Source organism: Theropithecus gelada, chromosome 1 (genome assembly GCF_003255815.1).
Source record: "Theropithecus gelada isolate Dixy chromosome 1, Tgel_1.0, whole genome shotgun sequence".
Taxonomy (NCBI): domain Eukaryota; kingdom Metazoa; phylum Chordata; class Mammalia; order Primates; family Cercopithecidae; genus Theropithecus; species Theropithecus gelada.
Window position 1 is genome coordinate 58,830,775 of NC_037668.1, and position 26,359 is coordinate 58,857,133.

General features: G+C 41.3%; 1 protein-coding gene across 12 annotated transcripts in view; it reads left to right on the forward strand.

The window, feature by feature from the left end:
* The window catches only part of ZCCHC17 (zinc finger CCHC-type containing 17), a 68,426-nt gene that overhangs the window by 12,704 nt on the left and 29,363 nt on the right, over nt 1-26,359 (forward strand). For 10 of the 12 annotated variants that reach the window (XM_025379548.1, XM_025379580.1, XM_025379539.1 and 7 more), the window contains one exon: nt 8,975-9,032. In XM_025379548.1, coding sequence (XP_025235333.1) covers nt 8,975-9,032 — 58 coding nt within the window. Of the gene's footprint in view, nt 1-8,062; nt 8,105-8,974; nt 9,033-26,359 lie in introns of those variants that run through there. The other 2 variants (XM_025379564.1, XM_025379603.1) reach the window with 1 other exon arrangement.

Here is a 26,359-nt window from a genome sequence, read left to right on the forward strand (position 1 = left end):
TTTCCAACCTTCAGAACTATGAGCCAAATAAATTTCAGTTCTTTATAAATTATCAAGTCTCTGGTATTCTGTTAAAGTAACACAGAACATACCAAGACACTCAACAAATTGTTTCTCTTCTAGATGTTTTCACTTCAACAAATAGAACCACTATCCTGCAGGTTCCCAGACTACACATATGGCCATCATCCTTGAGTTTTCTTCTTGATTTGATTTTGATTTTCCCTCCCACTCTAGTCTGTTTGCAAGTCCTAATTATATCTGTGGTCTGTGTACTTCTTTATCCCCTTGGCACCCTATTAGTTAAAACTCTCCGTCTTTTGCCTCATCTTTACTAGGATCCCTGCTTCATTGTAGCTCCTCTCCAATCTCTTCTTCACATTGCAGCTAGCATAAGATTTTTTTTTTTTTTTAAATTCTTTTTAAAAAATTGAGATGGGGCCGGGCACGGTGGCTCATACCTGTAATCCCAGCACTTTGGGAGGCCGAGGTGGGCGGATCACGAGGTCAGGAGATCAAGACCATCCTGGCTAACATAGTGAAACCCCGTCTCTACTAAATATACAAAAAAATTAGCCGGGCGAGGTGGTGGGCGCCTGTAGTCCCAGCTACTCGGGAGGCTGAGGCAGGAGAATGGCGTGAACCCGGGAGGCGGAGCTTGCCGTGAGCCGAGATTGCGCCCCTGCACTCCAGCCTGGGCGACACAGTGAGACTCTGTCTCAAAAAAGAAAAAATTGAGATGGGGTCTCACTATGTTGCCCAGGCTGGTCTCAAACTCCTGGGCTTAAGTGATACTCCCACTTCAGCCTCCCAAAGTCCTGGGGTTATACGCATGAGCCACTGTGCTTGGCCTAGAATAAGATTTTTAAAGTAGGTTGGACATTTTGCTTTCTCACAGCCCTTCAGTAGCTTCTCATTACAATTGAATACAGACATGGACCTTCCACAGCTTACCACTGCGTGCTCTCACAGTGTTGTTTGTGCTACCCTGCTCATAGTCAAGACACACTGGCCTCCTTAATAGCTTTGAACAGTCTGAGTTCTTGCTGTCTCTAGGATTTTTGCACATGCTGTTTTTTTTCTTTTTTTTTTTTTTAGTCTGTGCTGCTATAACAAAATACCTGAGATTGGGTAATTTATAAAGAACAGAAATTTATTTCTCACGGTTCTGGAGGCTGGGAAATCTAAGATCAAGTTCTCAGCAGATTTGGTGTCTGATGAAGACTACTCTCTGTTTCCAAAATGGCATCTTTCTGCTGCATCCTCTGGAGGGAAGAAGTGCTGCGTCCTCACATGACGGAAGGGACAGAAGGAGTGAACTCACCCTTTTGAGCCCTTTTATGAGGCATTCATCCATTCATGAGGGCAGAGCCTAAAGGCCCCACCTCTTGATACCATTGAATTTGGGGATTAGGCTTCAAAGTGAATATTGGAGAAATAGCAAAGTTCATATTGAACTTTAGTCCCCAGCATGAGGGTATTAAGAGGTGGTATTAAGAAGTATTAATCTCTTGGGAAGTGGTTAAGTCATGAAGGCTCTGCCCTTGTAAATGTGATTAATGCCCTTATAGAAGAGGCTACAGAGAGCTGCCTGGCCCCTCCATTCCTTCTACTGTGGGAAGACACAGCATTTATCACCTCCAAAGGACACAGGGATAAGGTGCCATCTTGGAAGCAGACAGTGAGCCCTTATCAAACACAGAATCTGCTGGCACCTTGATCTTGAACTTCCCAGCCTCCAGAACTGTGAGAAATAAATTTCTATGGTATTTTGTTATAGCAGCACAAACAGACTAAGACATTCTTCCTTTTAACTACCCACTTTTCCATCATCTTGTATTCATCCTTTAGGTCTCAGCCCTAATATTGTCTCCTCAGAAATTTTTTTACCCATCGTAAATAAATAGGTTCACACTGTATTTAATTATATACTTGTTTAATGTCTATCTTCCTCACAAGACGCTAAGCTCCATGAGGGCAGAGTTCTGTCTGTTTTGTTGTATATCTCAATCTTAGGTGGATGGGTAGAAAATACTAAGTGTTTGATACATCTTTGATGACTGAATGAATTATCAACCTTTGGTAGAGAAGGCATTATATTTGTTTCAAGAGCAGAGGCTTTGAAACCAGACAAAATCAGGATTCTAGTCCCAGCTCTTTTGCTTACTATGTGAGCCTTTAAGGTGTCACTTAATGTCTTTGAGCCTCAGTTTTCTTGTTTGTTAAATGGAGATTCCATTTATTCACAGTAATTCTCTTCCATAGAATTACTATGATGGTTAAATAAGCTATCATCTATAAAAATACAATGCCTGAGACATAGTAGGAATTAATTAATGTTGGCTCCCTCCTCTTGAAGTGAAAGTAAAGCCAAAAAATTGTTTTCAGTGTCTTATAAGAGCATGTAGTTTTTTTTTTTTTGAGAGGGAGTTTTGCTCTTGTTGCCCAGGTTGAAGTGCAATGGTGCGATCTTGGCTCACTGCAACTGCTCACTGCAGCCTCTGCCTCCCGGGTTCAAGCAGTTCTCCTGCCTCAGCCTCCTAAGTAGCTGGGATTACAGGCGCCCGCCACCACACCCAGCTAAATTTTGTACTTTTAGTAGAGATAGGGTTTCACCATGTTGGCCAGGCTAGTCTCCTGAGCTCAGGTGATCCACCCGCCTCGGCCTCCCAAAGTGCTGAGATTACAGATGTGAGCCACTGGGCCTCTTTTTTTTTTTTTTTTTTTTAAGACAAGGTCTCACTTTGTTGCCCAGACTGGACTGCAGTGGTGTGATTTGGCTCACTGCAACCTCCCCCTCCTGGGTTTTAAGTGATCCTCCCACTCAGCCCCCAAGGTAGCTGGGACTACAGGTACACACCACCACACCTGGCTAATTTTTCTGTAGAGACAAGGTCTCACTATGTTGTCCAGGCTGGTCTTGAACTCCTGAGCTCAAGCGATCTGCCCGCCTCAGCCTCCCAAAGTGCTGGGATCAGGCGTAAGCCATCACAACTGGCCTGAGCTGGTAGTATTTTAATGGTATCATTTGTGCTTGATATTCATACTTTGCATTCATACTTGCTTTGTATGGTTGACAGAAGTTTTACCTCCTAATAATGTGAGGTCTTGGAGGATAGACTTTGTAACTGTCAGTCAGTTATAGATAATTGTGGCTCTTGACTTCTGTTAAGTTGATCCCAATTTGTAATATAATAGTCAAGATACAAAGGATAATACCATTTTAACAAATAGCAAACAACTCTGCTCTTTAAAGCCTCTGTCATTTTTCTTTATGGCTTATGGTATCCCCAGAGGTTAGTAAGGTACCAGAGCTCAGAAGAAGGAAGTGTAGCACTGGAGGTGAAACTGATTTTTCTGATCATGAAGCCCTCACTCATCAGGTGCTGCACAAAAGAAGGGGAAGAACACTCTGCTCTCCACAGAATAACTCGGATTTCTAAAGTGGATCCTAACGTACAGCTCGCCCTTCCCTCCTCCCCTCCCCTCCCCTCCCCTCCCTTCCCTCCCTTTCTTCCTTCCTTTCCTCTCCTCCCTCCCTTCCTTTTTTTTTTTTTTTTTGATAGAGTCTCGCTCTGTTGCCCAGGCTGGAGTGCAGTGGCATGATGCAATCTTGGCTCACTGCAACCTCCACCTCCCGGGTTCAAGTGATTCTCCTGCCTCAGCCTCCGGAGTAGCTGGGACTACAGGCATCAGCCACCACGCCCAGCTAATTTTTTGTATTGTAGAGTTTTGCCATGTTGGCCAGGCTGATTTCAAACTCCTGACCTCAGGTGATCTGCCCACCTCAGCCTTCCAAAGTGCTGGGATTACAGGCGTGAGCCACTGTGCCTGGCCACCTACAGCTTTTTCTTATATGAGATGGAGCTTGAATTAGTGTAGGTTTTATATATTACTATCAAGGATGGATGGTCTTTAGGAATGTTCAGAGAGAACTTTATAGTTCTAACTTACTATTTCAGTAGCATATTTTGAAAAGGGATGGTTTAGAAGTGACTTGGAGTTAGGGAAAGAGAAATATGATAAATTGGAATGAAGAAACTTTTCAGAATATTCATCCAATGAACATTTAATGAGTATCCAATATTTACAAAGAAGAGGAGTTACATTAAAATTGAAAAAAAAAAAAATGTGTAAGCCTAATCTATGCTAGCACTTTCACACATTCTGTGTTATTGAATCTCCCTAAAGAAATTGTTAACTCTGTTTGATAGATAAAGAGACTCTTCTCAGAAGTTAAGTAATCGTCCATTGATTAATAAATGGCAAAGCTAGGATTCTAAATCAGATCCTCTTTCCAAGTTTACTTTCTGCTAAACTGCAGCTGGGGTTGTCCAGTTTTACATAAATGTATGGAGGAACCAAAAAGACCCATAAGAGAATTCTTTTTTTTTTTTTTTTTTTTTTTTGAGATGGAGTCTCACTCAGTCGCCCAGGCTGGAGTGCAGTGGTGCGATCTCGGCTCACTGCAAGCTCCGCCTCCCGGGTTCACGCCATTCTCCTGCCTCAGCCTCCCAAGTAGCTGGGACTACAGGCACCCGCTGCCATGCCCAGCTAATTTTTTGCATTTTTTAGTAGAGACGGGGTTTCACCGTGTTAGCCAGGGTGGTCTCAATCTCCTGACCTCGTGATCCGCCCACCTCGGCCTCTCAAAGTGCTGGAATTACAGGCGCATGCCACCACATCTAGCTAATTTTTGTATTTTTAGTAGAGATGGGTTTTCACCATGTTGACCAGGCTGGTCTCGAACTCCTGACCTCAAGTGATCCATCTGCCTTGGCCTCCCAGAGTGCTGGGATTATAGGCATGAGGCACTGCACCCAACCAAGAGAATTCTTTTGACTGAATTGAGTTATAGGAGGAATATAGATAAATTTGGTGGGTCTACGGTCATTTGTTTGTACACTTCTGTTACAGCATTTATCCTAGTCTGTCTTGTATTATTATTACTTGTATGTGTCTCTCACCACTACTATATTGTGAGTTACTGAAGAACAGAGACCATGATTGTCTCATATGTCTTGGTAACTACTTCAAATTCATTTAAAATGACTGGGCATCCCTTTTTTAAAGTTGTCTTTATTTCACAGTACCTGGCATGGTGTCTTGTACATAGTAGGTAGGTGCTTAAAGTGGAGCCCAAGCCTCATAGGACTAGTTGTCCTTGAAGAAGGTGGTGTTTCAGCCCATGTCCCAGCACTTCTCTTGGTGAACTTAGCAGGGATTTGGGACCTAGTAATTAAGTAGCTGAGAAGCCAATATTCATCCTCTCATTCTCTGAGAAGCATGTTGGTAGCAGAGTGCATTATATTAATACATGGTAGGGGGTACAAGCATAACAGTGAGACTTGGGATTTGGCTTAGGCTTCCCATAGCCAAAGAAATGCTGAGGGGAGATTCATGTTGGTAGGGTCGAAATAGCATTGGACTACAAGTAAAAAAAAAAAAAGTCTGTGTTGTACTTGGCTGTGCTACTATTTAACTTAGTGACTTTTGACAAGTAACTTATGCCTCTGAGCCTCAAATTCTTCATTTAGATTATGGTGATAACAAGTTTCAAGGCCGTTTGCCACCTATAATCTGAAGATGGGAAATTTATTTTACCCAAGCTCTGATGAGTTCAGTTGGGATAGTTATTGAATTTTTTCCCCTGAGCTATTTGACTAATTATTGTTGGGACACCAGGCAGACTGCACGATCATCTATGGCAGGTGTGACTGCACCCTAGGAGACACAGTGATGAAAACACCTGGCGCTAGAAATCTGAAACAATGCCTAAACAGTTGAGTGCATCCATTCTGGAGCATATTAACCTTTCCTTTTGGGAGAGGCCAAATTAAGGTCTGTTACATTACCTCTAAAGACCGTAATGTGACACTGGAGCTTCAGGATTGAAAAGTGAGATTGTCTTAATTTACAGCAACGAGGCGATTTTGGCTCTAACTTCCAGATTTATTTATTTATTTATTCACTTATTTATTTATTGACAGAGTCTTGCTGTATCACCCAGGCTGAAGTGCAGTAGCATGATCTTGGCTCACTGCAACCGTGACCTCCTGGGTTCAAACGATTCTTGTGCCTCAACTACCCAAGTAGCTGGGATTACAGGCATGTGCCACCATGCCCAGCTAAATTTTGTGTTTTTAGTAGAGATGGGATTTTGCCATGTTGGCCAGGCTGGTCTTGAACTCCTTGCATCAAGTGATCCACCTGCCTCAGCCTCTCACAGTGCTGGGATTATAGGTGTGAGCCACTGTGCCTGACCCAGATGTTACTTTTAAGTTTGTTGGATGATTATGTTCTTTAATAATGTTGTTACACAGTATGAGACTTTTCAGTCTGCTTTCTAGAACTGTGGAACAAAAACCAAAGTACCTTCATTTGGTCCAGAAAGAAGGGATTTGCTTTTATTTCAATTAAAAATTGGGAGACTTATCTTTATTATGTGGCCCTCTCTTACAAAGAACAAATTGCTTTGTAAACTCAGGTAAGCACTTTGTATCTCTGATCTCTACGTTCCTCATTTGAAACATGGTAGAACTGGACCAGCTAATCTCTAAAGTCATTTCATTGGCTCTACCTTGCCTTGATTTTAAGTGTCTGTGTGATTGTACTGTTTCTTTGGGACTCTCTGGTTCTTAACCCAGCATAACATGTTCATCAGTATAAAACATGAGTTTAGAACTTTTGGTTCGTAACCCATTCTTCATGTTGTGTCTTGGAGAGTTAATTCAAGTGCTCAGTCCCAATGTCTCCATTAAAAAATGAGAATGAAAGTTTTTATCTATTTCCATCCTAACATTGAAGTGGGTAATGATGATATTTGGTGAAGTATAAGGCACTGGACTAGGTAGTCAAGGGACCGAGGTTCTAGGTTCTATTCCTAACTTTTTTTTTTTTGAGATGAAGTATTGTTCTTCTTGCCCAGGCTGGAGTACAGTGGCGCCATCTTGGCTCCCTACAACCTCTGCTTCCCAGGTTCAAGTGATTCTTCTGCCTCAGCCTCCCAAGTAGCTGGGATTACAGACACCCACTACCAGACGCAGCTAATTTTTGTATTTTTTCAGTAGAGACGGGGTTTCACCATGTTGGCCAGGCTGGTCTCGAACCCCTGACCTCAGGTGATCCACCTGCCTCGCCCTTTCAAAGTGCTAGGATTACAGGCATGAGCCACCGTGCCTGGCCTCCCTAACTCTTAAGTAGTTGTGTGCCTTCCTACCAGTCACTAATCTTTTTGTGCTTCAGTGTCTTAGACTGTAAATTATTGAAAAGCTACACTTTGTTGAATGTCCATTATGTGCCATATACCTATGTCAATCACTTTATGTACATCATTTGTTACCTGCAGCAGCAAAGTGAGAACAAATGGGAACTTAGGCCCTGAAAGGCAAGTCATGTGCAAGATCCCACAGGTGGGAAATGGCAGAGCTAGGATTAGAAGCCACATCTTTCACTCCAAAGCCTGTTCACTTTCTTTACCTATACTGTTATTTTTTCTTTTTTTTTTTAAATGCTTTTTTGGAGATGGGGTCTTCCTATGTTATCCAGGCTGGACTTAACTCCTGGGTTCAGGCCACCCTCCGGCCTCAACCTCTGGAGTAGCTGGGACTATAGGCACATGGCATAGCACCCAGATACACCTATACTATTCCACTTCATTTGCAGCATAAGATCTACTGTATATGCTTTCTAGGATTGTTGCTAGGAACAGATTGGATATCGGATACCACATTGCTTTTGGCCATTAGAATTTTATAGTTAGAGAGAACCCGTGAGCAACTCTAGTGTATTTAAGATTCCGGATTCAAATCTCAGCTCTGCTACTTATTTAGCTTTGGACCTCCAATAAGTTACTTAGTCTCTTCATGCATCTTTTTGTCATCTATTGAATGGGAATAATAGTACCAACTCCGTACAGTGACATGAGGACTATGCAAAGCATTTTTAATATTATTTTGCATATAGTGAGTATTCAGTATATATTAGTAAATAGCAGTGTAGTTGGGATTGTTTTATTTACTCCCCTTGTTTTAGTTATGGTGAAGCTGAAACAGTGCTCAAGATGAAGCAGCTAATTAAAGCCACTGAAAAGAATAAAGTTTATATATGTAAGATTATATTGAATATTTTACAAATAAACATTTAGTGTTAAATTCAGTATATAGTGACAACATTACCCTCAATCCACAGGTGAGGGGATGGGGTAGGCTACAGAGGGAAGAGAGAGCTAGAGCTTGGGTTAATGATTTATCTGGCAAGGGTTCTGGGCCTTTCATCACGAACATTTATTGGTTGCCTGTTACATCGACCCATCAAGCCTCTAACTTCTTCATCTTAGACAACTCTGCAGAAGACTGGGGGGACAACTCTTTCTCTCTGATTAGATCAGGTTCTGTCAGATGTGTATGTATTGACTTTTTATCTAGTTGTCTTGATGAAACCCAAGACTCAGACTTGGAGTTAAATGTAACAGATTGTATGCTGTGGTTTGATTTGAAGTTCAGGTATGAGGGGAAGAATGCCCTGCGTGATCCATCCCAAATTTATTAAAGTTCTCTGTATTGGGTTTGGAGGCCTCAGTCCTAGCTAATATAAAGCATAACTTTATTACCTGGTTTTTTGCTTTTTGTTCCTTTTGTTCATGAAACTCCTTTGATAATATCAATATGTTCCCTTTGTTCATGAAACTCCGTTGTTGATTTTACTGGGTATAGGATTTGGGTATTCCTCAGTATCATCACACCATGTGACAACACTCTAATCTCACCAGTGTTTTTAATGTGTACACACATACCTGTCAGTCTAAATTTCAAAAAAACCCAGAAAGAATGTTTGACAGAGCATCATTTTTAGGCAGTTTTGTAGCATACAGAGGCAATCAATATGAAGTACAAATTTGGGGAGATTAGGTTAAATGCTACAAAAGAAAGATTCTTATTTATGTGACATTGATTTTTTTCCCCCATCTTTATAGGTTGCTATGGTGACAGACTATGGGGCCTTTATCAAAATCCCAGGCTGTCGGAAGCAAGGTAGGAGCCTATGACTTGAAATTCAGCCCTCTGATTCTACTCTCTGCTAACACCCCACCACCTCCTAATTATAGGCTGTACATTTTTCAGACAGTAGTTTTTCATTCATTTGTTTTCTTTTTAATATAGATATGAATACAAGATGACAGTTCATTTTTAGCGGGCAGAAGAATGGTGGTCGCTGACTCAGGAGGAAGGCTGGGGTATAGCTAATTGGGTTTACTTCTGAAACCAGCTCCTCTTTAGACTTCACCTGTGACCCTAGGCAAATCACTTCTTTTTCTTTCTTTTTTTTTTTTTTTTTTTTTGACGGAGTCTCGCTCTGTCGCCCAGGCTGGAGTGCAGTGGCCGGATCTTAGCTCACTGCAAGCTCCGCCTCCCGGGTTTATGCCGTTCTCCTGCCTCAGTCTCCCTAGTAGCTGGGACTACAGGTGCCCGTCACCTCGCCCGGCTAGTTTTTTGTATTTTTTAGTAGAGACGGGGTTTCACCGGGTTCGCCAGGATGGTCTCGATCTCCTGACCTCGTGATCCACCCGTCTCGGCCTCCCAAAGTGCTGGGATTACAGGCTTGAGCCACCGTGCCCGGCCCACTTGACTTCTTTAGACACAGGATTTGCGGGAGGGCAAGCTACCTCTGTCTGAGGCTGACAGTGTGAGTTTTCTAGTAGATAGCGCATGAAATGAGAATAGTATTGTAAGTGATACAAGCATATATATATATAATGTTTTAAGTTTTTTTCATAAAGAAGCATCTGTTGAACATTTTTTGAGAATCCTGTTATAAGTCTATAATCTTATTTATTTACCAAAACTATGGTAAGCATAAAAGGCAGGTTCCACAGACTGGTTGTCTGCCCAGAGTGGGCTAGGTAGTGGCATAGCCAAGACTAGAACCCAATCCTTCTGATTCCTAGCCCCTGGATCTTTCTACTATATCACACTGCTGGTGGATCCAAAGATTCTACTTGCTAACTTCTTATGCTAAAATAAGTTAAGATTTAATTAAAGATTTTAATTTTTTTTTAAAAGCCATTAAGAGTACTAGAAGAAAATCTAGAAGAATATTTCACTACATAAAAATTAAAAACTTAATTGCAAAAATCATTGTAAGCAGAGTTAAGTTGGGAAAAAGAATTTGTAGTACATATGATAAAGAACTAATACAAAGGGGGTATTAGGAAAAGGTGCCAAGGATATGAAAAAACAACTCGCAGGAGAAAAGAATATTACTTGGTACTATAGTAAAAGATACTCATTCTCAGTATGATTAAAAAGTAACTTAGACTAGTAGATTCGTATAATGCGATATTACTCAACAATACAAAGGAATGAGAATAAAATATTCATACATGCAACAACCTGAATCGATCTCCAGAAATTATACTGAGTGAAAAAAGCTACTTTCAAAAGGTTATACACTTTATGATTCCATTTATATAGCATTCTTATGTTTTACTTGAGATATGATTCACATACCACACATTTCACCTGCTTAAAGTGTACAATTCAGTGGTTTTTTGGTATATTCAGAGTTTTGTGACCATCACCACGATCTACTTTGAGAACATTGTTGTCACCATAAAAAGAAACCCTGTACCCATTAGCCATCACTCCAGATTCTCTGTATGCCCCCAGCTTTAGGCAACCATTATTCTATTTTATCTCTGTATATTTGCTTATTTTGTACATTTCTTATAAATGGAATAATGCAGTATATAGTCTTTCATGACTGACTTCTTTTACTTAGCGTGTTTTCAAGGTTCATCTGTTTTATAATAGGTACTTCATTCTTTTTTATTGCCATTACAAATTAATTTGTTGCAATTCCATCAGTTGATGGATATTTGGGTTGTTTCCACTTCTTTAGTATTATGAATAATGTTTCTATAAATATTTGTGTACAACTTTTTGTGTGGATATTTGCTTTCATTGGATATATTCCTAGGAGTAGAAATACTGGGTCATATGGTAACTCTATGTTCAACTTTTTGAGAAACTGCCAAACTGTTTTTCCAAAGTGACCACGCCATTTTACAGTCCTACTAGCAATGTATGAGAGTTCTACTTTCTTTACATCTTTGTTAACACTTGTTATTATCTTTTTGGGTATGGCCATCCTAATGGATGTGCAAGGACATCTCATTGTGGTTTGAATTTCCCTAATGGCTAATGATGTTAAGTCTCTTTTCTTGGGTTTATTGGCCATTTGTATATCTTTTCTGGGAAAATGTCTATTCAAATCTGATACATTTTGACTATGTCCCCACCCGAATCTCATCTTGAATTGTAGTTCCCGTAATCCTCATGTGTTGTGGGAGGGACCAGGTGGAGAGAATTGAATCATGGGGGTGGTTTGCCCCATCCTGTTCTCATCATAGTGACATAAGATCTGATGGTTTTATAAGGGGTTTCCCTTATAAAACCATCATTCGCTGGGCACTTATTCTCCTTCCTGCTGCCCTGTGAAGAAGGACGTGTTTGCTTCCCCTTTCCCCGTGGTCGTTAAGTTTCTTGAGACTTTCCTAGCCATGCGGAACTGTGAGTCAGTTAAATCTCTTTCCTTGATAAATTACCCAGTCTCATATGTCTTTATTAGCAGTGTAAGAACAGACTAATACAAAATCCTTTTCTCATTTTGAGACAGAGTCTCTCTCTATTGCCCAGGCTAGAGTGTAATGGTGCAGTCTTGGCTGACTGCAACCTCTGCCTCTTGAGTTCAAGTGATTTTCATGCCTCAGCTTCTTGAGTAGCTGGGATTACAAGCATGTGCCACCACTCCCCGCTACATTTTAGTAGAGACAGGGTTTTGCCATGTTGGCCAGACTGGTCTTGAACTCCTGTCCTCCAGTGATCTGCTCTCCTCAGCCTCCCAGAGTGCTGGGATTAAAGGTGTGAGCCACCACACCTGCCTGGTTATTTTTGTTTTTATTGTTGAGTTAGGTGTTTCTCATATATTCTGGATACTAGTACCATATCAAATATATGACTTGCAAAGATTTTTATGTAACATACTTGAAATGACAAAATTATCTAAGTGGAGAACAAATTATTTAATGGTTGACAAGGATTAAGGAGGGGAAGGAAATAGCAATAGGAAGGATCCTTGTGGTGAGGGACCTGTTCTGTATCTTAACTGTGGCAGTGTATACATGAATCTGCACATGTGGTAAAATTACGTGGAACTAAGTACATACACATACACAAACACAAATGAGTACAGGTAAAACTGGGGAAATCTGAACAAGAGCCAGTCGATTTTATCTGAGATGTTTTTTCCTACACCAACCAATTCTCCGGTTCTCTGATTCTCTAACATCAACTGGATGTCCAACAATTCAATTCAATTCTGACACTAATTACCTGGGAGTTAGTGTCAGATTCCACATGGTTAAGGCCTCAGTCCCACATGACTGTCCTCACTTCAGATGCCAACCCCAATATTGGATCCTCAGATTACCTACACTTTTGTCTCACTTGGCTACAATTTTGGGGATTCCCAGTACTTCGCCCCGAAGTTGGTAATTTGCTAGAGTGACTCACAGAACTAAAAAAAAGCTATAGGTACTATTAGTTTATTTTAAAGGATAAAAATGAACAGTCAGATGAGGAAGTACACAGGGTGAGACCCAAAGCGTTCCAAGTACAAAGCTTTTGTCCCCATGGAGTTGGGGTGTGTCACCCTCTTGGCACAGGGATGTATTCACCAACTCTCCAAACTCCATTGCTTAGGGGTTTATATGGAGGATCTGTTACATAGACATGGTTGATTAAATTATTGGCCTTCAGTGATAGAGCTCAGTCTCCAGCCCCTCTCCCCTTCCCAGAAGTCAGAGGGTAGGGCTGAAATTTCTTTTTTTCTTTTGAGAGGGAATCTAGCTCTGTTGCCCAGGCTGGAATGCAGTGGTGCGATACCAGCTCACCACAATGTCTGCCTCCTGGGTTCCAGCGTTTCTCCTGCCTCAGCCTCCCAAGTAGCTGGGATAACCCTATCTAATCACATCCTTGATTTCTCTGTTTCTGAAGCTATCTAGGGACCCACCAATAGTCACCTCATTAAGGGACTTAATAACAAAAGACACTTCTATCACTCAGAGTAGTCCAAGGGTTTTAGGAACTCTGCCAGGAACTAGGGACAAAGATCGTGTATGTATTTCTTATACCACAGTATCAATGCCAGCATCTTGGTTGTGATAGTGTACTATAGTTTTCCAAAATGTCACCATTAGAGAAAACTGGATAAAGTGTACATAAAACCTCTGTATTCTTTTTTTTTTGAGACGGAGTCTTGCTCTGTTGCCCAGGCTGGAGTGGGCAGTGGCACAATCTCGGCTCACTGCAAGCTCCGTCTCCCGGGTTCACGCCATTCTCCTGCCTCAGCCTCCCTAGTAACTGAACTACAGGCATCTACCACCACGCCCGGCTAATTTTTTGTATTTTTAGTAGAGACGGGGTTTCACCATGTTAGCCAGGATGGTCTCAATCTTCTGACCTCGTGATCCACCTGCCTCGGCCTCCCGAAGTCAGCTGGGATTACATGCCTGAGCCACTGCACCCGGCCTCACCTCTGTATTATTTCTTTTGAGTGTAGATGAATGTACAATTATCTCAAAATAATTTTTTTCACATAGGGCAGCAAAGTTATCAAATGTTTTTAAAAAATGATTTAAAACACTCCTGAAATCTTTGAGATTAACAAATATTTTAAAAGATTGCTGTTAATACCCAGTGTTAGACATGGACACTTTTACTCACTATCAGGAGCATAATTTCACAGACTTTGGCAATGCCTATTAACATTTTTTTTTTTTTTTTTTTTTTTGAGACAAAGTCTCGCTCTGTGGCCCAGGCTGGAGTGCAGTGGCGCGATCTCAGCTCACTGCAAGCTCCACCTCCTGGGTTCACGCCGTTCTCCTGCCTCAGCCTCCCGAGTAGCTGGGACTACAGGCGCCCGCTACCTCGCCTGGCTAGTTTTTTGTATTTTTTTTAGTAGAGATGAGGTTTCACCATGTTAGCCAGGATGCTCTCGATCTCCTGACCTCGTGATCCGCCCGTCTTGGCCTCCCAAAGTGCTGGGATTACAGGCTTGAGCCACCGCGCCCGGCCGCCTATTAACATTTTTAGTGTGCTTATTACCCTTTAATCCAGAAATTCTTTAGAGAATTTAGTGTGAGTGGAGAATTACATAAATTATGTGCATCTGTTTTGTAGACTATGCAGATGATTAAAAGAATGACTATATTTCTAAGACACCCTTACGCCTCATCTTACCAGAAAGATGCAATGGAAGGTTTTCACACAATTCCATCACACTGCTACCTGACTGATAACAGTTGTAAAACATCATTGATTATAAGAAGCACTCCAATTTAGTGCCTCTTAGAATCAATGAAACAGAATAGATGTCAGTTTACTGACATGAGCCGAGAGTGGTGGCATGCACCTGTAATCCCAGCTACTTGGGAGGCTGAAGCAGTAAGATCACTTGAGGCCAAGAGTTCAAGGCCAGACTGGGCAACATAGCAAGACCCCATTGATGGCAATGGAGGCCTGTCTAGAGCAGCTGCTTCAAAAATGCCAGCCATAGTGGGGGCCGTGCAGCCAGGGCTGCATGTTCCATGGAGCTGGCAGGAGCCAGGAACAGCGGGATCCCTGCCCCCTTATGAGTTAGTGGGGTGGGAGCCCACCCTCATGGGTGCATCTGCAATCACTCAGCCCCAGCTGCAGACCCAGGCATCCCTGTGCTCTTGGAGGTCCGGGAAGACCCCTTTCCCCCACAGGCTCAGAAGTGCCTGCTCCCACTGCCTGGCCTCTTCCAGTTCCTGACTCCTGCTCTGATTTTGGAGCAAAGTTGAAGCCTAGCGTGGGCACTATTGCAGCCTGGCTGGGTTTGCGCGCCTTGGGGTAGTGCTGACGTGCCAGCTTCCTACCACCTCGACCCCCTCCAGACTTTGGGTGCCAGTGAGCACCAGAGGGAGGCCAAAGGGGTGCTGAGGGTGACTCATCATGGGCCTGCAGGTGCCCCTGGCAGACAGGCTCCTGGGTGGAAAGGGGCAGGTCTCTTTCGGTGAAGCCCCACCTTCAAGCCAGGGATGGCCTGAAGCATAGGGGCCAGGCTCTCAGTTCCAGGTGGAGTCTGTGGCCCAGAGTGAGAACTTAAGGTGCTTTTTCTGGGCCTGCCCAGGGAGCCCATGGACCAGTCAGCATACACTTCTGAAGACTGTAAAAACCCTGGACTTAGCCAGACTTGGGCAGACACTGGGAGGAACTGCCTGTGGAAATGGGTTACCCACAATGGGTCTCCTCTCTGTCGAGGGCTGCAGATGTTGGGATGACCTGCCTGCAGATAAGAGCTGCCCATTCTGGGTCTCCTCTCTGCTGAGAGCTGCACTCAACAGGTTGACCTGCCTGTGGAAAGGAGCTACCTACTTTGGGTCTCCTGAGAGCTGTACCATCACTTAATAAAGCAACTCTTTGCCTTGCTCACCCTCCAGTTGTCTGCGTACCTCATTCTTCCTGGATGCAAGACAAGAACTTGGGACTCGCTGAATGGCGGGACTGAAAGAGCTATAACAGACCCAAGGGCTCCCTGAACCAGAGCTGTGACACCCTCTTTGGGGCTTTGCGGTTCCTGGCATCTCCACATTTCTGGGCACCACCATGTTCCCCATAGTCCACAGTGGAAGCCGCTTGTAGTATGCCTGGTCCAGCCACAGCCTCACATGGAGCTGGTGCCTGTGCCAGCATCTGGAGCTGCCTGCCCAGCCACAGCAGCCAGCGTGCCTGGCTGTGCGCAGTGGCTGGACCCCGTGCTCACTCACTTATGCACCCCTTGCCACTCCGAGCCTGGCTCGCCCTTGGCAGGAGTGGGATCTGGGACAGTAGCATGAACAGAGCGCAGCCCGCTAGACCAAGTGGATGGAACAGGCCTAGTGGCCCCAAGCAAAACTGAGTGCAGCCTGCCGGGCCAAGTGGGCCGAACGAGCCCAGCAGGCCCAAGCAAAACTCAGGCAAAGGTGCTGCTGGCCACAGCAGCTTCTGGCTGGAAAAATGACACCTGAAGAATCTTGTGACACCATCTTTACAAAAAAGTTAGCTGGGTGTGGCGGCAGGAGGATCACTTGGGCCCAGAAGTTAGAGGCTGCAGTGAGTTATGATTGTGCCACTGCACCCTAGCCCTGGGTAACAGAGTGAGACCCTGTCCCTTTAAAAAAAAAAAAAAATTACTGACATGGAACGAAGTCCAAGATAATAAAATTTGAAAACATGTTCCAGAAGACTTTGTGTAGCATCTCCCTTCCCTACCCTTTTAAAGCAAGTGTACTTTATATATCTTTTTTTCTTTATGTATTTTAAATTATTGCCTATGTTTAGAAGAAAGGCAGGAGGAATATTTAACAGATTAACACTGGTCACCTCTGGGGAGTTGGTTTTGCTAAGGAAGGGATGTACATGGAAGAAGGACTTTGAGTTTTGGAATTTTTTTTTTTTTAAAGTGTTTTCTATTAAAATCCAAGAGGTGATCTTTGGATAATAAATCATTGCCTCTAACCTTGTAGACTACTCTTCTGCAAATTGCATCTTTGCTTTAGAAATGGTTTACCAGCAGTTTTCAAGCTGGCAGTCAGCAGTCTGTAATTAAGTTTCTCATTTTATGTTGGTTTGGATTGAATGACATCGAACTCTTCCTCACCCAATAGGACATTCACCTCTTTCTGTCTGAGCACAGGTTTTCTTGTTAATATACTTACCATAGCTACCAGTGCCTGAAAGTCCCATTCTAACTTGGGCGTATGTGACACTTTGGGGACTGTGTGGAATTAAAGGCCTGTGACCTTCCAGCAGTCAATCTTTAACTCACTTTATCCATACCCTGTCAGGTGATGCCTCTGATTGTGACTGACAGCTTACAAGTGAATCTGTCAGTCTGACAGCTGGGCTGAGACAAGCCTCAGAGGGAAAGCTCAGGGAGCCAAACAATTAGGTGGAAACTGTGAGTTTTAATCCTGAGATCTATAGGTTTATTGTATAACTGAGCAATTGACTTCCTTACAGTGTATCTTAGTTTCTCTGCCCATAAAGAGGGAAGATCATTAAGTCTCAGCCTGAAAGGACTGAGTTAGAAAATAACTCTGGTCTGATCAGATCTTAACGTCTTTGGCTCAGGTAGGTAGATTCTAATTTGAGCTAGTTTCCCAGATGTCCTGTTCTCAGAATACTTCAGCCACCACTGAGTTGAAGAGCCCTTCCTAATATTCAAACCTAAGCTAGATTTTCTTTCCCCTCTCATTCCAAGATAACTTTCTGTGATGATGAAAATATTCTTTATGTTCTCTGATTTGTTTTCTGACACCAACCAACTCCCCAATTCTCTGGACACCAACTGGGTATCCAACGACTCAGTTCAATTCTGACATTATTTATCTGGAGCTTGTGTTAGATCTCTCAAATTAAAGGGACTCAGTCCCACAAAATTGCCCCTCTTCAGATGCCAGCTGCAAGTCCTGGGCCACTTGTACTTCTGACCAATCAGCTGTAAACAGGGGTTCCATGACCACCTCCTTAGGTTTGAGACTTTGCCAGAATGGCTTACAGAAGTCAGGAAAACACTTTACAGTAGTCCCCCTTCATCTGTGCCTTTACTTTCCACGGTTTCAGTTACCCTAGGTCAACTGAGGTTTGAAAATATTGAAGAGAGAATTCTAGAAACAATTCATAAGCTTTAAGTTGCAGTTGCAGTGTGATGAAATCTTGCGCTGTCCTGCCCCATTCCATCTGGTACATGAATCGTCCCTTTGTTCATCCACACTGTGTTATGCTACCCGCCCATTAGTCACTTAGTAGCTTTCTCAGTGATCAGATCGACTGTCTGCTATTGCAGTGCTTGTGTTCCAGGTAACCCTTATTTTACTTAGTGGCCCCAAAGTGTAATAGTGACGCTGGCAATTTTGATATGCCTGAGAGAAGCCATAAAGTGCTTCCTTTAATTCAGAAGGTAAAAGTTCTCAACTTAATAAGGAAAAAACGGGGACCCCTAGGGGAAACTGAGAGAAGGGGGAGTACAACAGTTGAAAAATTTAACTTTGAGTACTATGCTCAGTACTTCTGTAACGTGATGATTCATATCCCAAACCTCAGCATCATGTAGTATACACAGATAACAAACTTGAACATGTACCCCTGGAATCTAAAATTAAGGAAAGAAAACGTAATCCTATCCTGTGGTTGCTAAGATCTATCCTAAGAATGAATCTTCTATGTGTGAAATTGTGAAGAAGGAAAAATTCATACTAGTTTTGCTGTTGAATTTCTAATTGCAGAAGTTACAGCAACAGTGTGTGATAACTGTTATTACATTATGCTGTTATTATTATTGTTAATCTATTTCTGTGCTTAATTTATAAATTAAACTTCACAGCCAGGCATAGTGGCTCACACATGTAATTTCAGCACTTTGGGAGGCAAGGTGGGCAGATCGCTTGAGCTCAGGAGTTCGAGACCAGCCTGGGTAACATGTTGAAACCCCATCTCTACAAAAATACAAAAATTTACTGGTCATGGTGGTGTGTGCCTATAGTCCAGGCGACTTGAGGGGGTAGGATTGTTTGAGCCTGGGAGGCAGAGGTTACAGTGAGCCGAGATCATGCCACTGCACTCCAGCCTGGGTGACAGAACAAACCCTGTCTCAAGAAAAAGAAAAAAAAAATTAAACTTTATCTTAGTTGTGTATGTACAGGAAAACCATAGTATATATAGGATTCGATACTATTCTTTGCCAGTTTATTATAAAGGATACAACTTAGGAACAGCCAAATAATTGGAGAGATACATAGGGCAGGGTATGGCTGGAGTGGAGTGGGGTCAGGTAAGGTGTGGTGGGGAGCTTTCATGCTCTCTTGTATGCCACCCTCCCAGCACTAGGATGTGTTTACCAACCCAGAAACTCTACAAATCTCATGTATGGGAGTTTTTATAGAACTCAGTCTCTAGCTCCCAACCCTCCTCTTCCTAGAAGTAAAACATTGGTGGGTGGGACTGAAAATTCCAGTCCTCTAAGCCAGCGTGGTGGTGAGCACCTATAGTTCCAGCTACTCGGGAGACTGAGACGGGGAAGTTGAGCCCTCCAGGAGTTTGGGTCTAGCCTGGGCAACATAGCAAGATCCTGTCTCAAAACAGAAAAAGAAAGTTCCAGCCTTCTAATCACTTGGTCTTTCTGGTGACTAGTCCATCCTGAGGCTATCTAGGGATCCCACTCTGTCACCTCATTAACGTAAACGCAGGTGTAATCCAAGGGGCTTATTATGAATAACAGAATACACTCCTATCACTTAGTAAATCCCAGGAGTTTTAGAAGTTTTTTGCCAGGAAGGGGGACAAATGTATTTTTGTATTATACTACATCTGTGCTGATAAATGACTTTTTCATTTTATTTATTTCAACTAATTGAAGTTGAAAGTTAAAACAGCTACATGACTAGTGACTATCTTATTAGGCAGTGCAACCCTATACAATTATAAAGTTCTTTTTTTTTTCTACTGTCTTCTACCCTCCAGCACTAAACTGTGAAATTTTGAGAATAGAAATTTTTCAACATTATACTTTCAGAGTTTCTTGCTTATGATAGACGTTCAAATATATTTAGCAGTGGATTCAGTTTAGCAAATAATTATTGAATTCTATTTTCTGATTAGCTTTTTTGGTGGGAACACAGAGGTAAGAGAAACATAATCCCTTGCTGCCCTCAGATTGCTTACAGTCTAGTGATGTAAATGAATTAGAGTGGCGTGTAATAAAAATGAGTGTTGTTGCACTTAGTCCATGGAATTGTGGAATGGTTAGGCTGTTTGGATGAGTCAGGGCATAGTACAATACCTGAGGTATAGTGGGTGGGTGTTCAGTAAATCTCACTGAATGAATGAATTAATGAATTATAGCCTCAGCTCTACCATTAACTGGCTTCTTGGCAAGTCGCCTAGTCTTTGAGCCTTAATTTCCTTATCTCTGAAATGGGAATGATGTGCATATTTTAGGGTCTTGAGTTTTTCGACTGGGAGAACCATGTTTCATTAACCCTTGGATATATTTTTGCCTATAATATAGTAAGCGTTTAGTAAATGTTTTAGTGACTCCTTAATCCCAACAAGATAAAGGATGTTAAAACACTTTCACTAATGTGCTTATATTATTGTCATATACCATTGATTGGGAGATGAATTGACTTGAAAAATGTGGAGAGGGAATTAAGATTCCCCAAAGGTAACAATGACCTTTTGTTTTGACATTGTTCGGGCTGTAGCTGTCCTCTAATGATTTGAGATTTTCACTTCTTTCCTTTATTGCCAGTGGGAGTTGTGAAAGAAATTAATGTTGAACCTAACGCAGTTGGGGCAGCGGTTTTAAGGGGACTGTAATGGGCTCTCTCTGTTACTCTCATATGGTGATTGAGGAGCTAGCCCTTTCCAAGTTGTCAGGTTTGGGTTTTTTTCTGTTTTTACCAGTAGGCATTCAGATGGGACTCATTGTCTTTAAGTGTGATGTTGGGTTTATTGAACTTGATAATGGACTTGATATGCCTCTTGGGCATTTATTTATGGCTTGATGTGAGAAATCCAAGCACAGATTGCTCTGAAGAGCTCCCTTTGGTGTGGCGTGGCAAGCAAAGCATTTTTGTTTGTTTCTGTTTGATTTTGGAGCATATGCTGGAATAGAATTAGATGTGCTTTCCTCTATTTGTAGGTAAGTTCATCTTTCTCCTTTTTTTTTAATTGAAAGGATAATACAGATTAATAATAAAGAAAAAATGGGGAAAATATTGGTATGATGTAGGAGACCTGATAAACTCATATTTGAATTGCACTTCTGTTATCAGCCTTGTGATCCTGGATAATTTATATGATTTCTAGACTATTTTTTCCTATGAACCTTTGTCAAAGAGGATTAAATGAATGGATAGATGTAGTATATATAGTGAGGTACTCAGCACAAAGGGAAGGGGCCTCAAATATTTTATATGGTGTCCTCTACCACATACACATCATCTGACTTTTGGTGGTGTGTCCATGTTAACAATGAAGTCTCTCCCAAGAATTCAGACTGCTTTCTGAGAATAAATCTAGTCATGAATCCCCCCATACAGAGTATAGTTTCAGCCATAGATAGAAATAAACCAGGTAATTGCCTATAAAACTGACTGAAGAGATGGGAGCACTCAAGACTTAAGACAATCTGGGTGTAATTCCAGGGAAAAGGGATTGGAACGAAATTGTAATTTAGGAGACTGAAATCTAGTTGATTGTATCATAATATTCTTTTTTTTTTTTTTTCCTCGTTCTGTCGCCCTGGCTGGGGTGCAATTGCACGATCTCAGCTCACTGCAATCTCCATCTCCTGGGTTCAAGTGATTCTCGTGCCTCAGCCTCCTGAGTAGCTGGGACTACAGACAAATGCCACCAACACCTGGCTAATTTTTGTATTTTTTTTAGTAGAGACAGGGTTTCGCCATGTTGGTCAGACCGGTCTTGAACTCCTGACTTTAAGTGATTCACCCACCTCAGCCTCCCAAAGTGCTGGGATTAGAGGTGTGAGCCACCGTGCCTGTTCTGTATCATAATATTCTACTGAGGGAGAGATTACAGGAATAAGCAGGGGGTTGTCAGCTTAAAATGTAGTAAACATAGTAAAAGAAAGACTGAGTGCTTGAAGTTGGCAGAGTTTATCTTGCCTTACTGAGGGCAGAAATGAATCTGATGATATGAACTGTACAGATTTTTTTTTTTTCTTTGTGACAGAGTCTCGCTCTGTCGCCAGGCTGGAGTGCAATGGCTCGATCTCGGCTCACTGCAACCTCTGCCTCCCGGGTTCAGGCAATTCTCCTGCCTCAGCCTCCCAAATAGCTGGGACTACAGGTGCCCGCCACCATGCCCAGCTAATTTTTGTATTCTTAGTAGAGATGGGGTTTCACCATATTGGGCAGGATGGTCTCGATCTCTTGACTTCGTGATCTGCCTGCCTCAGCCTCCCAAAGCGCTAGGATTACAAGTGTGAGCCACGACGCCCAGCTGAGATGGATTTTTTTTTTTTTTTTTTTTTTTTTTTTGAGGAAGTGAGTGTCCACTAAACCTTCATGGACAAAAAAAGTATCTCAAGATAGTTGTCTCCCTTTTGTTCTGATTCCATGTGGAAGCAATTTCTGATCACTAATGTAATTATTCAGGTATTTAATACTGAATGCAGCAGCTGGTTTACCTAGATGAGAACTGAGAACCTTCCAGGTATAAGGAAACTATATCTTGTATTGTAAATTAATAAGCTGGTATGTGTCTCTCTCTGAACCAGTTACTAAACTGACAGTCTAGTTAATGTATTTTAGTATATAAGCATCTGCATGCTAAAGACTCCTGCACTTATTTCTACAGTTCATACCCTTCCCCTGAGCTACAGACTTGGATATGCAACTGCCTACCTGACATTTGCATTCAAGATCGAGGGCGAGGGCTAGACTGTGTCTTTTGTTTAATTCTCTATAAAGCTGTATAAGCTAAGGCCTTTTGGTAATAAGCCATTAATGTCTCATCTTTAATAATCCTGTACCCTGTTGTAACTATTTTTATGTTTCCTTTTGGTCTATGTCCATATGAGACATAGTTTCACATTATTTCATAGTGTATATATTATTTAATTATAATTTTTATGGTCGGAAATAATGCATGCTCACCATAGAAAAATAGAGGGAAAAAAATACAACAGAAAATGATCATTATGTGCTAGTACTACCGTATGGAGATAGGCACTGTTAACATTTTGGTGTATTTCTCTTTTTTTTTTTTTTTGAGATGGAGTCTTGCTTTGTCATCCACGCTGAAGTGTAGTAGCACGATCCTGGGTTCAAGTTATTCTCCTGCCTTAGCCTCCCAAGTAGCTGAGACTACAGGTGCCTGCCACCACACCTGGCTAATTTTTGTATTTTTGGTAGAGGTGGGGTTTCACCATGTTGGCCAGGCTGGTCACTCCTGACCTCAAGTGATCTGCCTGGCTCAGCCTCCGAAAGTGCTGGGATCACAAGCATGAGCCACCATGCCTGGCCAACATTTTGGTGTATTTCTGTGTATTTACATATGTGTACACAATTTAATATGTTGAGATTAAGATTATACTGTATATTTAAAATTTGTAGTTTTTTGCACGTAATGGACCTTAAACATTTCCCCATTAAAAAAATATTTTCTATAAACATTTAATAGCTTTATTCTGTCATTCAGATGTACCACATAATCGTTTTAAGTTGTTTCCAATTTTTCACTGTTAGTGCTTCTAGACTTGTCATGTTTATCCAGGAGACAGCTACCAGTACCAAAAATAAAATAAGTAAAATAAAATAAAAAATAAAATAATAAAGTAGAATAAAAAAATAAAATGCTGGGCGCAGTGGCTCATGCCTGTAATCCCAGCACTTTAGGAGGCCGAGATGGATGGATCATGAGGTCAGGAATACAAGACCAGCCTGACCAACACAGTGAAACCCCATCTCTACTAAAAATACAAAAAATTAACCAGGTGTGGTGACAGGCACCTGTAATCCCAGCTACTCGGGAGGCTGAGGCAGGAGAATCACTTGAACCCGGGGGGTGGAGGTTGCAGTGAGCAGAGATTGCGCCATTGCACTCCAGCCTGGGCGACAGAGTGAGACTCCATCTCAAAAAGATAAATAATAAAATAAAATACATGTGTATGTGTGTATGTGTGTGTATATATATAGTTTACTCTCACTAACTTACATGTACTCTGAACACCCATGAAAATTCAGTTGTAGCATAAAACACATTTATAGCATAAAAGAGCAAACTACTTCAAATTAACTTGCTTAAACTACTTAAAGACAAAGTTCATTTGAAATATTTCGTCATTTTTTCACTGGTTATGTGAAAAACCACATAACATACATACACATACATACACACTTTGGAATCAAGTGAGAGAAGGACAAGTTTTGATGCCATTATTTCTGTGTGGTACTCCAGTAAATAGGCTTTCTGTTTTAGGGAAGAAGGATAGTGTTCCCTCAAGTATATTAGGTTCAACATTAATTTGCTTCATAACTTTCATTAGCAATAGAGGAAAAAGATGAATTTTAACCAGTAGAGGACGGTTGCAGCCCAAAACAAGTCAAGGTGAAGGGTTTCCCCTTTATGGGATCTGAATTTCCTCTTCAAACTTTAAAATTAGGCTAGTCAGCTCATTACATCATAGGGGGAAAAAAAGTAAAAACCCCATTTGCATGAATTTCACCCAATTTGGAGATTATGTGTTGATCTAAAATTAAAAACATAATGTATATAAAACGTTTTAGAGGCCCCAGAATTGTTTAGATAGGTAGGCTATCAACCTCCAGAATCAGCTTATATAGGTATGAGAGATGTAGTGATGATGGATAGAGAAAGTAGTGGCTCCCAGGAGGAGCTCTAAACAGAAAGGGCAGGTACTTTGAGTTGCAGGCATGTGCAGGCGTCCATGTGCATCTCCGTCTTTCTCTCTTTCTTCTCTCTCTCTCTCTCTCTCTCTCTCTCTGTATGTGTATGTGTGTGTGTGTGTGAGAAAGAGAGAGTGGGAGAATGAGAATGGAGGTGGGTAAATTTCCCAAGCAACTTTAGGGAGGGCAGTTATTTCAGACAGGATGACTGATTTGTATTCATTCAGAGTAATTATTTATGTTAATTTTCTCCAGAATTGAAGTAATCCTCTTCATTATTTCTTATCAAAAATAAATGAAAAGATTAACATAATACTAGCATTTCAAGCCATTTCTTTCTAATTTTTAAAATGTTTTTAAAGCATTTGTAATCATACTGTATAATGTTGCATTATACTTTTGTTATTTAGCATGGGAAAATGCTAGATATCTACAGTACTTGATACATAATAGGTACTCAATAAATATTTACTAAAGAAAGAATTATTGACTTGTTTAAATATCTTTTGAATGGACCATCAAGCAACTATACCATAATTGACCTAATTGTTACCCTTTTGTTGGAAATTGGGTTGTTTCTAAATTTTCCTGTCTTAAAAATACTTTGCATATTTTGATGTATATCACTTTTCCTGAAGCATATAGTTTTTCCTATGTATAAAGTTATTTTCTTAGGACAGGTTCCCAGAAGCAATTAGGGGTCAAATAAAGTATTAGAACTCTTGGTTGCAAGGGGCAGAAACTTAATTGGGAAACATTTTGACCAATCTTGTCAGAGACTTCCAGGATAAATCTCAGTTAGGTTTCTCAATTATGTTTCTGCCCCTTGCATCTCTTTCCTCTATTACTGAGACTTCAGCCTTTGCTGTATTGGTTGCTCAGTTTACACTCCCAGGGCTTTGTTTCTTGTTTACCAGTGCTCTTCTTTGCTTTTCTCTGGCAGGCTCTTGCCATCTGGTGGTAAAGATTGGCATTGGCAACTTTTTGTAGTTTATAATCCTGATTTGTATATGTAAAATGTAATAAGCAAGGTGGTTCTCCCAAGCAGAGGATTTTGGACAGACAGGAAAAGGATATCTGCTATAAGTGTTTTATTAAATGTTTTTAAATTATTATTTGATTTGATTTATTTTTGAGACAGAGTCTTGCCCTGTCACCTAGGCTGGAGTGCAATGGCATCATCACAGCTTACTGTAGCCTTGACTTCCTGGGCTCAAGCCATCCTCCCACCTCAGCCTCCTGAGTATCTGGAACTACAAGCATGCACCACCACATCCTATTAATTTTTCTGTAATTTTTGTAGAGATGGGGTCTCACTATATTGCCCAGCCTAGTCTTGAATACCTGGGCTCAAGCAATCCTCCCAAAGTGCTGGGATTACAGGCCTGAGCTTCCATGCCCAGCAATTATTTGATTTTAAATTATTTTTATTAAATGTGTAATAGTTTATGAGTATTTTATCATTCTTGATAGCCATTGATAGTGACTTCCAAAAGTTTATTCTAGCCTTAGTAATAGTTCTTATTTTACTATCCTTTCAGCACATTGAATATTATTTTCTAAATATTTTGCTAATTTAATGGATTAAAAATAGTAGCATGCTTATATTTCCTTTTTTAACTTAATGTCTATCATAATTATTTTTTGTAATTAATTTAAATGGCTGTTTACTCTTTTATTCAACAGATTTACCATGTTTGCCATGCTATTTTCCACTTATTATTCATTAGGGTTGTTTTATGATTCTTACATATTTTTTAACCTCTGTAGGTAATAATACTGCAAGGTAGGTAGGTAGGTAGGTAGGTATGTATGTATGTATGTATTTATTTGTGAGACAGGGGTCTTGCTCTGTCACCCAGG